The sequence below is a fragment of the Neltuma alba genome, unplaced genomic scaffold, assembly GCF_004799145.2.
Source record: "Neltuma alba isolate B1F8T4 unplaced genomic scaffold, ASM479914v2 tig00005447_pilon, whole genome shotgun sequence".
NCBI lineage: Eukaryota > Viridiplantae > Streptophyta > Magnoliopsida > Fabales > Fabaceae > Neltuma > Neltuma alba.
In genome coordinates this window covers 10875-25370 of record NW_021634113.1, presented here as the reverse complement: position 1 = coordinate 25370, position 14496 = coordinate 10875, and the positions used below count along the sequence as shown (strand labels likewise).

At 37.3% G+C, this 14496-nt stretch overlaps 2 protein-coding genes across 4 annotated transcripts; both read right to left on the bottom strand.

The window, feature by feature from the left end:
• Window positions 1–230: 230 nt before the first annotated feature.
• Window positions 231–4672, bottom strand: LOC114747778 (protein ENHANCED DISEASE RESISTANCE 4). The gene is made up of 6 exons (XM_028936125.1): window positions 4431–4672; window positions 2107–3874; window positions 1580–2080; window positions 1095–1155; window positions 783–1006; window positions 231–650 (listed from the first exon to the last, which is right to left on the bottom strand). The coding sequence occupies exons 1-6, from the start codon at window positions 4543–4545 to the stop codon at window positions 596–598; spliced, it is 2724 nt and encodes a 907-aa protein (XP_028791958.1). The 5' UTR covers window positions 4546–4672; the 3' UTR covers window positions 231–595.
• A 5247-nt stretch (window positions 4673–9919) lies between these two features.
• LOC114747774 (jasmonoyl--L-amino acid synthetase JAR6-like) lies at window positions 9920–13994 on the bottom strand. 3 transcript variants are annotated; one of them, XM_028936119.1, is made up of 5 exons: window positions 13947–13994; window positions 12390–12704; window positions 12174–12275; window positions 11280–12052; window positions 9920–10757 (listed from the first exon to the last, which is right to left on the bottom strand). In XM_028936119.1, the coding sequence occupies exons 2-5, from the start codon at window positions 12680–12682 to the stop codon at window positions 10216–10218; spliced, it is 1710 nt and encodes a 569-aa protein (XP_028791952.1). In that variant the 5' UTR covers window positions 12683–12704; window positions 13947–13994; the 3' UTR covers window positions 9920–10215. The 3 variants fall into 3 exon arrangements, with proteins under 3 accessions (XP_028791952.1, XP_028791951.1, XP_028791950.1); XM_028936118.1 differs by lacking the exon at window positions 13947–13994 and adding an exon at window positions 13706–13756 and having other exon boundaries at window positions 12390–12698; XM_028936117.1 differs by lacking the exon at window positions 13947–13994 and adding an exon at window positions 13706–13745.
• Between the last annotated feature and the right edge of the window lie 502 nt (window positions 13995–14496).

Genomic DNA, 14496 nt, shown 5'->3' with positions numbered 1-14496 from the left:
GTATTATAACACAAAGCATTTCTTTGGCATTCTGATTAGAACTGCTAAATATGTTCTTGAGTAGATGTTCCCGTACTGATATGGTTGGGAGCCATTTCGATGTTTTAATGATCCCATTCCCCATCATTATTCTTTCGTTTCTACTTTAAATTCGGTGACAGAAGTCTTAAAATTATTTGCCCATTATTTTGGGACTATGTATCATATTGACAGAAATTTTACTTTGATCCTTGCAACAAGTTCAGACCATAAAAATTACAATTTTTGATGATAGACAAGGATGCAAATAACAATCCTAGAACTATTGATGAAACAAATTATAAAGCTTTCACATCAAGATTCAAGATGCCAAAACTTTCAATATTGCCTAGAATTAAGATAAAATAAATCTAAAGGAAACTTGGAGCCATCTTCTATATGCAATCCAAGCACACAAACATATAATAACAAGACAAAATTTCCAGTAATCCGGTGGAATTTCAAAATTGAATTTGTGGTCTGATCCCAAATAATATCTTGCAATTCTGAAAAAGAAAGGAGCATAGTCCTCCTTCTTGAATCTGTAATAGGAAACGGATTATCGTCCACACTTGGATTAAGAAGCTGCTCTGGGTGGTTTCATGCCAAATCCATGCTTCACTTTCTCCACTCTGTTTTATGACAAGTCAGTCAAAAATGAAACAACCTTGAGTTCTTATGAATGAAAACAGCATTCTACTGCCTCAGGTAAATAAGACAAGTGAATTCAAATAAAAATAACTCATCAGAAACTCAGCACTTACGTTGGTGCAAGTTTGCCAAGGCAGTCCAACTCACCACCTGTGTCCTCATCCAGGACTCTCCCAGAAATTTCAATGATATAAGATCTATCTCTTTCAGTGGGAAGCCCTCTACCAGCAAGCAAATTCAAGTCTTTTTGATGTAGCTCCCTCCCATTCACAAATACACCAGTATTTCCACCTGCACAATTTTCTGGCATGGGATAGCTGAACTCTTCTATATGCGGCTGCAAGAAAAATCAACTTATTCAGTAACATTGATTGGATTGTCAAGTATATGGGTCCATAGGATGTGGCAGGTTAATAATAACTTACAGGTATTATTCCAAGGCAAGGCCCACCCATGACACCCCAAAAACCAGCCCGAAAGTCATACCTAAGGAATGTGTAGGCAGATCCATTAGTAAAACCGTATAAGAACACAACATATAAATTGTAAATAAGATACAGTAAAAGCTTTGGTACAAGCCATTTAAACAGTATTTCGGTACAGCTCATCTATAACCCAAACGAAGAAAATTAAATGTGACTTTGCGTATGAACAGTTGCAGATGATAAGAGATTAGCTGAAACGCTGAATCCGTGAGAAGCAACAATCTCAAAAAGTTCCGCAAACTGAAACTTCAATGAAGCTTAATAGGTTAGGTCCATAAGAAAGCACAGAATCTATTTTCAAAATCTGAGCTGATTTTGATCCTTGTTATACCATTTTAATTTCATTAGAGTGCTTGACTATATCTGGATATGACTTAGTAAGGTGTGCAAATAAAACATAGCAGTTGATTTTAAAGCATACTTACCAATAGCTTCCAGGTTGAATTGGTCCAGCTAGCTTTTCAGCCTTTTTAATCACAGAACTTGGTATGGGTTGCCCATTTACTGTGACATTACTTCTCTCTCGCTCATCATGGGATCTGGAGAAATCTCGGAAACCTTTCTTTATAATGTTTGCAATGAATGAGTCACCTCCTTTATTCGCTTTAGGTTGATCGTGTTTTCGGCTCACATCACTAGACTCCTCAGAGACTCCAGTGTTACCATAATCATGGATATCCATCTCAGTTGCAAGCACTACATCTTTCAAAGAATTTTGTCTTGTTTTAATCTTGTCTACTTTAACCTTCTCTTGCTCTAAGCGACTACTTCGATTGCCTTTCTCAAATTGAGTTACTGCATGGTTATTATTAGAATAATCAAAATAATCTTTAAGAGCTGAGCCAGCAGGTGGTGAAGACAAAGAGTCCATAGTTGGCTGCTGAATGGATTGAATCACCTCACATGGATCAATCATAACTTCAGGACTATTTTGCCTTCAGATGTATTGAGAGATGAAGAATGAAAACTTGGAGTCTCCTGAGACTTGCCAGAGTTCAAGCTTGGGTCAGCAGCCAGCAGAACAGGTTCCTTATCTACCGAGTGGAAATCATAGCCAGAATAATCATCAGATGAGAAGTTAGCACCATTACTCTTAAGATGACCATGGGAATGTGATTCACAGCTATTCGCAAACTCATCAGAACTATCATCTACACTTGTAGAAGTTCCCTTAATTTCTGTATGAGGAGAAATAATTAGCTTCTTGTCAATCACAGAAAGGCTAATTTCCGAGGAACATGCTCCACATCGCACATTCTGCGGACAATTTTTTGTCATAACCAATGCTTTTTTAGGCAGTTGCAATAGCTCAAAACAATTAAAACACGTGATGAAGGGGGATCCGCCAGCTATAGGACGGCAGTGATGACTACCACCAGCTAACACCACTTTCTGAAAACGACTTCGGAAATATTCAGCCATCTCAGAGTTGAATTCACCAGACCATCTTGAAGGTGGGTGTCTTTCAAGAAAATTCATGGGGCGAGTGGTGCTTCTAAAATTATGAGCATGTGAACCATATGCCCTTGGGACCTTGTAACGATATGAAATATGATCATTTGGGATAGCAGTTTCAGGGAATCTACTATTAATGGGTTTCGTAGGTGGCCTTGGTGCTGGAACTCTTCGTCTGCTCTCATAGCAATTGAAGCAGGAGCAAGAAGGAGGGTGAAGCATCGTATTATGCGCATAAGGTTCATATAAATCAGGATTAGTGTCAACAAAATGTCTGGGATAGTAGGGATGGAATGGTTGTTGTGGAATCTGATGAGGTAACTGATGTAGATTTTTCCTATGAATTTGAGGTGCAAAGGGATCCACATATGCAGGGAAGGAATCAGCATTACGCATTGAAGGATGAAAGCTAGGCATAGCCATTTGATGATCATTTGCATAAGCAAATGGTCGGTGATGATAGCTGAAATTAGAAGGACCAACCGGATGATTATCAGGGCGAAAAAACTGCCTTGAAGTCCCATTCAACTCAGACAATCTTCCGGGCAGCCAAGCATTAGAGGAGCCACCATATGGATCTGGAGGAATCATCCTCTCATCAACATGAACCTCTTCTTTAGGGTTGTTGGCCATGTCAGAAGGCTGACCGAGCTGATTCTTTAACTCATCCAGTTTCCTTAGAAGCTCGGCTCGATCTTGCTCAAGGTTCTGAACCCTATTTGCATTATCAAATTCTCTTTGATTCCTCCATGGCTGCCCATGACTGTATGGAAAACCAGAATAGCTACTTGAAGTCGCTTCATCTGGATAGTTTGAAGTAGAAAACCTCACACCTTCAATATCAGCTTGTGACCTTCTCCAAATCTCAGCTCTCTCCCCGTTTTGCCAATCAGACATTCTTCCAGAGAATTTGGACCCTTTATCAGTACTGATTTGAGACACTGGCCCCTCTTGATCACTTTCTACTAAGTTAACCACTTTGTCTTTGCTTCTGTTGACATGAAGACCAACTGCAAAAAGCTCTTTCGCCTCAGTATGAATAGAGTGATTCAATGAAATCTCACGTTCATCGTGTTCCTTCTCAAAATTCCTTGTATTATTATACCTTGAGGAGCCACTATTTGATCCAACTTTAGTGTCAGAAGGATCGCTCGAACCAACTACTTCTTTGTCCAACAAATTATCAGATTTAGCATAATCTTTTCCAATATTCTCCACATCTGGCTTCTCCAACATGCTTTCGTTTCCATAGCCTTCATACTCAGCTGCAAATGGAAGTAACGTAAATCAAAATAAGAAACCGTAATCAGCCCCTTCATGTTCTTTTCCTTTGAGTAGAAAAGATCCCAACTTCGATGCACATTATGATTATTATGCTTGACAGCAAGTGAGCACCTTCTGCTTATCAGTTCACAAGCCACAAACATGCAAAAAGAAGATCAAAATGGATGCGATATGTACATACATAATAATTAGGTATGAAATTGCTTCCTCACCATGAACTTTAGAGATAGATAGTAGGTCTTTTTCCCCTAATTTGTGCGTTACAAAACACTCTGATCCTATTTGAATCCATGCTTGCAAAATTTCCGTAGACAAAAGAACACTAAATACGATAATCAGAGGCTAGAATCTTCGAGCAAACCCACATCAAGGGCACCCAAATAGTCTAGCTAAGAAAAGATAATCTCCAAACTTCAATGTGAGGAAGACGCCCTCAAGATGGGGAAAAAAAACCAAAGGATGTGCTCCATATGTGCTAACGTTCAGAGAATAAGATTGGAGAGTATATAGAAAAAGAAAAATGTGAGAAAAGGGTACCTCGAAGAACCGCTCCGCAGCCTCCACATTGATAAACAGAGTAATCAGAGAGCTCGGGAAGTAGATTTTCACACTTGGGGCACCGTACTAGCCGCATCCCTGAAGATTCTGTCATGGTGAGAGTCACAACAAACTTAACCAATCACCGTCACTAGCCAAGAAGAAGAAGAAGATGCTCAGAGAAACACAGACAGGATTTTGCAATGAAGTTTCAAGTACAACAGAAATGAGAAGACAATATTGTGTTTCTTTCTCCTCAAAGCGAAGGCTTGGCTTCTTGGAACCAGCAATGTCAGTGAGCAGGTGTTAATGGGAGCTTTCATTCGGAAAAAGAAAGCTGAACGACACTCAACACAGAGAAAGCGAGGGAGGGGTTGCCTCACTTTTTTGCTTTTTCTTTTTGTTGTGGCTTCTTTTTCTGAGTTTTTTATGGGAGAGTCGCAACACCGAAAGAGAAGGGACAAATTTTCTCTGAGAATTTAGAATCTAACGAAATTTAATATAAAGTATAAAATCTGAAACTCTACAACTCCAGAATTACTTAAACATGCCAACTTGGAAGAGGAGCTGGGCTGTGTTGGGTTTTGGAAAGAAACGAGCAAGAAAGGGATAAAAGAGGAGAAAGGGGTTGGATTTCCAAAGGTGTTGGATGTTGGTGTCTGCAATGGAAATGCCAAGAAGAAGCAAATGACGAAACGACGTCGGAGGGAGAACTGACAGTGATAGTAGGCTCGGATTCTCTGAACTCTCTGTGTATGCAGCAGCAGAGTGGGATAGGAATGGAAAGTTAGGTGAAGGACTTCCTTAGCTCCTTCATGCACCACTCCATATTTACTCTCATTCTACTTTGGGAAGATGAAATTGAAATATTTTCGGCCCAAAAAAAAAAAAAAAACTCTTTTGCACAAAACATTGCCATGTTATTCTCAAAATGAGACTGTTAATTTTGAATATGGCTTAAAACTGTCATTACTTGTTAGGTTCTTTCAAACTCCCTCACGTGCAAAGAGTGACTGGTCTAAGCTCTGGAATCTAAAACAGAGAAAAATAATAATTGAAGAGTGGTTTTGGCCTGTTGTTATTAGAAAACAGTAAGAATGGTAGCAAAGAGAGAATCTGAATGGAAAGATTTCATTTCATTGCTTGATTGAGCAAATGACGCATGTTGAACGAGCAAACCAGAAATCAACAATCGCCAAAGCCATGAATAGTACGAAAGTGCTGGTCCCAACAACATTGTGAAAAGGACAAAAAGAAGAGTTACTGCTTCCTAGTGCTCTGCTGTTTTGCTTTTTCCTTCAAATTTTGTACTTGGTGGGCCATCCACCGGAGAGAGAGAGAGACAGACGGACAGACACAGCACACCGATATTAGTCATATTATACGAAATATGAATTATTTTGGATATATAATAATTTTTTAGCTTTGCAAAGAACTACTCGTGTTTTAAATATAAAATTCATTTTATAATATAAATTTTATAATATAATTTATATTATAAAATGAGTTTTATATTTATAACAGGAAAGAGTATAATAATTTTAAGTTTCATAAGTGTGTAAAATAATATCATATGGTCTATGAGCATCCAATAAATGGGGGTCAAATTTGCTTTATATTATGAAAAGCGAGAGTCATCAATAATTGGTCAAAGAGGCCGAATGGACAACGAAGGATTTTTTCTCTTTGACCAGCGAACAACGAAGGATTGGGTTAGTATATTTTGGAGATTGAATATCGATGCATTGGATCCTTTAATACAAATTAAAAAGGCATTAGTATTCATTGGTCTTAAATATTCGTGCATTGCCCCTCTTATTACTAACCCCGTCCTTAATAAAAGCTGAAGGTGATTAAAAAAATATATTAAACTAGTTATTTGTAGCAAGTACTATATTCAGTTCTTAATACAAAAGTTTATTTAAATTCCATTTTATCTCTCATATTTATCTATTTTTTTTAAAATAATTCTTATAATAATAATTCTAACTAATACACTTGATTAATAAGAATATTTTAGAAAAGACAGTATCAATTTATTATAAATAACTAACTTAACTAATTTTTTAATCTACTCAAGTTAGCCAACTAACTCTTATATTAAGGATCGGAGGTAGTATCTATTATCTTCTCTAGAATACATTTGCTTATCTAATCATGTGTATTAGTTAAAACTACTATTTAATGAAATATTTAATATGTGTAATTACTATAAGTATTATTTTGAAAAAAAAACAGTAGATAAATATGAAAAACGAGGTAGATTAAGGTCTTATATATATTTAAGACTAAATTGAATATCAAAGTAGTTCTTATGTTAAAGATTAAACATAGTATCTTTTTTATCTCAATCAATGATCAATCTCGCATATTCACTCCCGTTGTAAATTCCCAAATAAATATTAAGCTGACAGCTTCCTACAGCGGCAGTCATTTAGAAAGGGATGATAAACTGTAATTCTCTCGTGTGTGCGCGCGCTTATATACACAGGAGGATCGATTATTTGAGAGTCAAATAAACAAAAGAATTAAATTGATAAAGAAGCAACACAAAATGCGAGAAACTGGTGGAGGGAAATGGCGTCTTGTAATTGTAAAAATCAGGTCAACACAGCATGCACGTTGCAGACTAGCTAATTAAATATTTGAGGACGTCCTGAAAGAGGAGGACCCAAACCCAGAAGCAGAACGTCTGATGATCATGTTGCTCTTCTTCTTCTTCTCCTTGCCTGCCCTAAACACCTTCTTCCACTGGTGCATCATCCTTTTCGCCATGGAAGTGGGCCCTCCGCTCCCAGATTGGCTCTGTAGCCTACGCAGTTGTTGTTCTGGAAACGACATCATCGTATGTCTCTCGATCATGTCACTTATTAACGCCAGTTCGTACGAATCGTACAATGAGCTTCCACAGTCCCATACATGACCATTCTTCTCTTTCCCTTTCTTCCCTGGTGAATTTCTTCTCCTCATCCTTCCCTCCCCTCTTTCTCTCTCTCTCTCTATATTTTATATATATCACACACACCTGTACCTAGTACGTCCGATACAGCATAAAATGTACGACTTAAATGTTTGTGCCGTACGTGTCTTCACCACAGAAACAAACTTTTATAGTTGGGGTTGCTCATTCAACAAGGTAACGGTGCATTGTATTTCGAATGCAATTATCTCATCGTAATCATCGTGTGTGGACATTACATATACAGTATAAGTGAAATAATTATTTTTCAAAAAAAGAATTTGGACTACACACACATAGCAGAATAAGAAAATCATTATGTGACAATATATACCGAGGGATGCGAAGCACCATTTTCAAATCAAACTATTGACCAGTCAAAAGTCGTCACTAAATGAGTATCTCAAGAAAGGCGCAGGATCAGAAGTTAAAAACTAGTTGCTTTATGTGCCAAAAGGAAAACCACAAAAGAATTAATTTAATTATGAATTGTCTATTCTTCATTGGCAAAGGCAATCATATAGACATTGCCCCCTTTGGTATGCTGAGTCACCAATTTGGATCTGTCTTTATTTAAAAGATATTACCACTATATATTATCCTTTACCCTTGTGATTATCAAATGATTAAGATACATACTCAATTATATCGATTATATTGCATACTAAAAAAGGCTGACGAATTGAATCCTTTTTATGCTTGGAGGCAAATGTGCATTTTCCTTGTTTTTTCCCCTCTTACCGTGATATTCACAGTTAATTTGGCAAGAAATGACAAACGATCATCCATGTATCTCGATTATTAAGAAATAAATCATTTATATATTCTATCTAAATTTGTCATGGGATATTTTCTTATATATAAATGACTTTTCAAGACTGCCCCTTGTATAGATAGAACGCAAAGTATATTTGGATATGACTCAGATCTCCTTGTTTTGGCTAACATATGACTCATTTTCATCGGATTTCCTGATTTAAAAAAATTCTTGATAAATATTTGTTGGGAGAATTAACTAATTGATTAATAGCCTTGATATGTTTTTATGTACAGAAAATATCGGTAAATCTCATACACAGAAAGTACTGAAGCTACTCAAATTTAGATAACATTAAAAAATGGATCTCCGAACGGCCATGTAGGAATACTTTTTCCATTTTTTAACGAGAAGGGAAAGTACAAATAAATTCATTGGACTTTGTTCCCCTGAGAAAAAGTGAGATCACTTGAATCATGACGAGGACATGAAGCCGAGCTAAAACTTTTGATAATGATGGCATGGTTTGGAATCATGATTAACATTATTTATAAACATATTTTATGAGTCGAGATAAAAAAAATTTTTTATATATTTATCTTATATTCTGTAAATTATTATTAAAAAAGCGGTTTATAAATCATTTTAAACAGTATTATATATGCATAACAGGTAAGCATTGATTTTTCTAACCCCATTTTTGTTTCCTTTCATGTTCTTATACTCTTGTTGCAGTAGATGTAATATAACTAACGAACAATAAATATAATAAATATTTTAATCTTGAAAATTATGGACCACTGAAAGTATGAATTTTTTGATCATTTCTAGTTGCCCTTCAATAACAGTTAACAGATTGCAAATTGCTCGTTTTATCACAACTTCACAACATCCAAAAATTGTGTTGGCTGTTGATTTTTAAGGAATTATAAAATTGATTTCTCAAATAAGGTTTTCTATTTATAAAACTGGAATTATTTATAAGCCAAGTTGTCAATGATATGATTCATCTTACACATGTGGCTAGAATAAGAAAAGGATTAACTTTGCGTGAAGAAAGGAGGAGCAGAAATTCAAAACTCTGGACCACTGCAGTGAGTGAAAATTAAAGTTAATTATAAGGGATATAACCATAATTAAAATTAACTAATTATATGATGGAGAGCTTTTTTAAAACCTTTTAGTTTAATTTAGATTAATCGATCTCCACACGTCACTATAGGGGGCACTGGAATCTTTTATTGACTACGTGTGAATCATGTGAACATATAAATTAAAGCATCATATGTTAATACTCTTCCAGTCCTTAATATAAGATCCATTTAACTAATTTGATTAGATTAAGGAAATTAGGTAAGTTACGTAATTATAAAAAATGTGACATGTTTTTCCTAAAATACCATAATCATCTTTTTTTAATACCCCTCTTCATCTCTACTTAATTATGATTGAGAGAGTATCCATAGAAGTAATTTAGAAAAAAGTGATAAATATTAGAAATGGGTCTTATATTTAGAACCAAAACCAACTTAACAATTGGGTCTTATATTAAGGATCGGAGGAGTATTATTTTTTAAAAAATTAAAATGGATATGAAAGAAGAGTTTAAGTCCGGCCCCCCTTCGTCAAAAGGAAGAGCGGGTCCTAAAGCTCGCTTTATTAGTCCATTGCCATAAGAATGAACTTAATCTTGAAGAAATAACCTCAATAATAAAGACTAGTACAAGTCATTTAAATATTTCCTATGGATTTTGCAAAAATGAATCACACAACTCATCATAAATAATGTTATCTGTTATAGATTTTTATAGAGATATTAAATCTATAACACATTTAAAAGTTAAAAACACATTGTTCAGTAACATTTACACTGGGGCGATTTTGTTACAAGAACATGATGAGGGGGAGGAAAAGGAAAAGAAAGTGAAAAAAATAAAAAAAAAAAGAAGAAAAAGCAAAGAAAGAAAGACATGGGGGGAAAGATGAAATAGGAAATTTAATTAGTTTGCAGAATTTGATGATACTAAAGCAACCTTTGAATTCGCTAATTCTTATATCCATCTTTTCTTTCAGTTGAAAGCATTACTGAGATACTTCATAACGACATTGTCGCTCAAGATTTGCAACACTCCAATATTTGCAGGCCCTACACATCTTGGTGTCTTGTACTGACTAACGGCACCTCCAAGTTCAAGGAAATGATCCAGAATCTTCTGGAATGTTCCCCTCCGAACGAGCCGGAGTTCGAGGTCGCCGATCCACTTCACTTTCCGAGCACTGACATAGCCAGCATCCACAAAGGACTTGTCCAGACAGTTGCAGCATTGTGTGAGAACTTGTTCACTTGCCTCCCCACTGATTTCCCAGAAGATAACATAGTGCCCTGGCTCTGTCGACAAATCCACATGGCTTGTGAAGTCCACAACTTCTGCTTTGTCCTTTGCTAATAGTTTTGCCGCTTCTTCTACTGCTAACTGCAAATCCTTCTCTGTGTTCTTATCAATGTTTATGGTTAGCAGAAGACTGCTCCTTCGAACAAACTTGAGTTCTGGAGTTGAGTTATGGAAACCCATCACCTTCACCACATCCCCCAACCTGTATCTGTATAAGCCTGCAATTATCAAACAATATGTATAGACACGTCAAATACGTATCTCTTTATATTCAAACTCACCTCTCTCTCTCTCTCTAAGCGCTCTAAGTGAGTTACTGACCTACTCATCTAAACTTTCTGTTATTAATCAGAAAAAGAAACTCACGTTTCTCTCAACAATGTGGACAGTTTTTCCCTACCAAATATTTACTTTCGACCAGTGTGCATTATTCTCAATAAAATATCATCTCCAGGAAGAAATTTATCAAAACTTACAACTACTATGCCTTGTACCCCACAAGAAAACAATAGAAAAACTGAGAAAAATCACAGGACTTTGATTTTCTGGGATAATTTGAGAAGCTGGTCAATGCACTCCAGCACAGTATAGACAGGAAAGTCATCAAGCAACTCAAGTAGCAGGTGGAAAAATGATAACAGCTATGAGGAAACCATAGCCAAGAAAAGGGCTTTATTCAAATCCTAATTGACAAAACAAATTAAGAGATTCATGAAAAAGGATCTGCATATCATTATTACCTGCTGGATTGGTTATGACAATCTCATATTCTTCTCCAACCTTCACTTCAGTGAGCCCCACAGTTGTGTCGATCTGTGTGAGAGGGACGAACTCGAAGTAACCAATCTGAGGAAGAACTGCATAAGTAGCAGATTCTGGGGGAATTTTCGGGTTAACATTCGCGGCTATCCAGCCTTCAGAAGAACCATAATCTGCAGTCACCAATGGCAGCTTTCCTGCATAATGCCTCAGCTTCTTCAAATAAGGTTCCATAGACCCAGTCATGATCCCATAAACATACTTTGCATTGGGAAAAAGCTCTGGTATTAGTCCATACCAGTTGCTCAAACCCACACATTTCTTATAAATCAGATCAGCTTCTTCTGGGTCTGGCTTGAGCAATTTTTCCATGACTGCTCGGATTGAAGGATCAGTGACTCTGTTTGTGAGGACCCCTTCTCGGATATCAGTACAGAGCTCCTCCCAAGCTTGTTCAAAGACTCTGAAAGCATGGACAATGCTATGTGCAAATGTAGAACCGACCCATTGAATTTCTTCTCTGAAGATTAGTCCACACAGTAGATGACAGTACAAAGATTGATGAAAATCAGAACCAAATATCACTTCATACGGGCTGCTGCATTGGGACTGAATCGCCTTCATCGAGCTTTTGTATCGTGGATCACGAAACAGGTTTGTTGTAGCAGTTCCAGCTATCAAGCCTCCTTTGGTTATGAACTGCTTGCTGCTGTAGATGAAGTTCAAGACCTTCCCATTTTGTATAGGGAATTCTCTTTAAAATGGAGAAGCTGTATCAGAACTAGTACTAAACTGATGATAGAATGTTGTACAGAACCAAATTTTTTTTTTCTTTTTTGTGAAAAAAGGAATAGAAGGAGATGAATGATGAATACTTGTTCCTAAAGGCAAAGGAAGTCTGATAAATCTGCAATGTGGTATCAAACAATTCATCATTCCAAGGCACAAATTTGGGCTTCCCCTGAGTAGTGCCAGAACTGCAAGAGAATCTCTAGACTGATCAGAAGCTTCTTCTAATACTAAGCTGAAACAGAAACTTTGTGTGCTTAATGTGAAAATAGGAATTAATTTTTCATTTTCGAAATGTGTACCTTAGCGACATGGTTGTGATGGGTTTTCCAGTGAGAAAAGATGAAGCCTCGCCATCAATGATTCTCTGTATATATGGCTCCAAATCTTTGTGTGTGACCAGAGGGACACAAGCTTTGAAGCCGTCCGGATCAGTTCTTCCATGGAGACCCAGATTCTGCAAGTATTCTGCTGATGCATTGTCTTCCAAAATCCTTCTCAGAGTCTCCCTTTGAACACTCTCAGCATCCTTTGTCAAAGCTTCAAAGTTCTCTATCACTTTCTCTACGTCAAACTCTTGCTCCTTCTCCAACATCCTCACGACTCAACAGCTGCAGCTACTCACGAAAACAGTGAATGAATTCCGTCAGTAAATGCTCATACAGGTTGTAAAAGTTATATGGAGCAATAGTCAAAGACGAAGAAATAACGCAGAAGGAGCCAAATACTGTTGCGGTGGGAGAAAGGCATATAAAATCAAAGAGCTTTGTCCAATTTTAATTTTCCACCATCCTTTTTCTTGCGGACCCAGGTGAATAAAATTCAGAAATACTCGTATACAGGAAAAAGTTGAATATTATGGTTCTGCGTGCCCTTTGGACGTCCGAAAATTGCAAAAGAACAAAAAAGAAATTGCAATTCGCAGCCCCACCAAGAAAATGGAAGAGGAAGTGAAAGAAGAAAACAAAAACAAACAAACACTGGGTAATGAAGAACTGGATAGCCCATTGATGGATAAGCTCGAAGTCGGATGATAAAAACCAATAGAATTGTTCCAGGCACAAGAAAATTCATGTGATGAACAAAAATCAAAAGGAAAGACAAAAAGTGATCACGAGAAACACGAACGCGGAAAGTAGCCTTTTCTCTCTGAGTGAGGGAGAGAATGACACAAGAACCTGGTATCCAGATAGCACACAGCAAATCCAAAATCGACACTGTTATGAGAAAAGACGTCGTTCAAAGGGAATTTAGAGTGTGGAGTGTTTGATACGAAGGTCTCTTGACTTCCAACATGGCTTGGATTAGATGCTTCCTGGCTAGCTGCAAATCTTCGGGAAGATTTGAAAAAAGTGAGCAAATTAAGAAAGGGAAGAAAGTCAACGGAATGATTCAAGTAGTAAAAAGTAGAAATCAAAAGGGGAAGCCAAGAAAATCGTGAGAGCCCATTTGTGTGGGCGCTTCAACTTCAACTTCAACAACACAAGGAAACCAACAGCGACCCCATGAAAGAACCAAAAGCAAATGGAATCAAGACGAAATGAAAAAGGGGGGAAACAAAAGATATTTTGTCGTACTCAACAGCATCAAGCTTTGAATTCCCGACATGTAACAGTACCTGGGACGGTATTTCCCTACAGGATTCTATGGGGTCACAGAGAGAGAGAGAGAGAGGAGTTGGGAATAAGTGGAGGAGAAGAAATTTTTTGAGGGAACCAAGTGGGAAGAGGAAGGAAAAGGAAGGAAGAAGAAGAGGGAAGGCAGAGACAGAGGGCGTCTCGATCCCAACGAGGTTAAGAAGAAGCACCGCGCATTTCAATGTGACTCCCCCGCACGCACGACAACGTTGTTTTTCTTACCTGCCTCACATGTAACAACAGAAGAGGAGGAGGAAGAAGAAGAGAGAGGATTATTGCTTCAATAAAGTACTAACAAGATGGGCAGTACGGGCGTGGTCCGCTCTATATATACTACTACACAGGGCTAGTATTTAGGCGCTGCCAAACACGTCCTAGTTTTCCGTGAGTCTCAATTGACGAGTTTGCCCATGAATCGGTGGCCATATACTGCGGGTTACAAATATTTGTGTGGACAAATTTATTGCCCCTGTAACGGTTTCTAAGAGATAGACGAGCCAAACCGAAAAGGCGAAAACATAGTCATACGCAACGATGACACGGCCACGGAGTTTTTTCGTTTTCGGAAGGAGTTCAAACAATTAACGACAATCAGACAAAAAGCTAACGTCCTCAAGTGGGGTCCACCATGGCGTGCCCCGGATAAGAAGCCCAGGAATGGAAGTTTTCTTTTGGCAGGCCAACGTGAACGCTGCCATGGATATTTTACTTGAAAAATATTTTTGCAATTTTATTCTTATTTTTAATATTTATTAACATACTACTCATCTCA

Bases quoted from the DNA above. Each gene is read 5' to 3' on its own strand.
- LOC114747774 (XM_028936119.1), bottom strand. From the start codon at position 12,682: ATGTTGGAGAAGGAGCAAGAGTTTGACGTAGAGAAAGTGATAGAGAAC. The intron at 12,053-12,173 runs GTATTCATCATT...TCCATTTTAAAG, and splicing joins TCCTTTGCCTTTAGGAACAA to AGAATTCCCTATACAAAATG. The intron at 10,758-11,279 runs GTAATAATGATA...TGATAATTGCAG, and splicing joins TGTCATAACCAATCCAGCAG to GCTTATACAGATACAGGTTG.
- LOC114747778 (XM_028936125.1), bottom strand. From the start codon at position 4,545: ATGACAGAATCTTCAGGGATGCGGCTAGTACGGTGCCCCAAGTGTGAA. The intron at 3,875-4,430 runs GTACCCTTTTCT...TTCCATTTGCAG, and splicing joins CTGCGGAGCGGTTCTTCGAG to CTGAGTATGAAGGCTATGGA. The intron at 651-782 runs GTAAGTGCTGAG...GTCATAAAACAG, and splicing joins CTTGGCAAACTTGCACCAAC to AGTGGAGAAAGTGAAGCATG.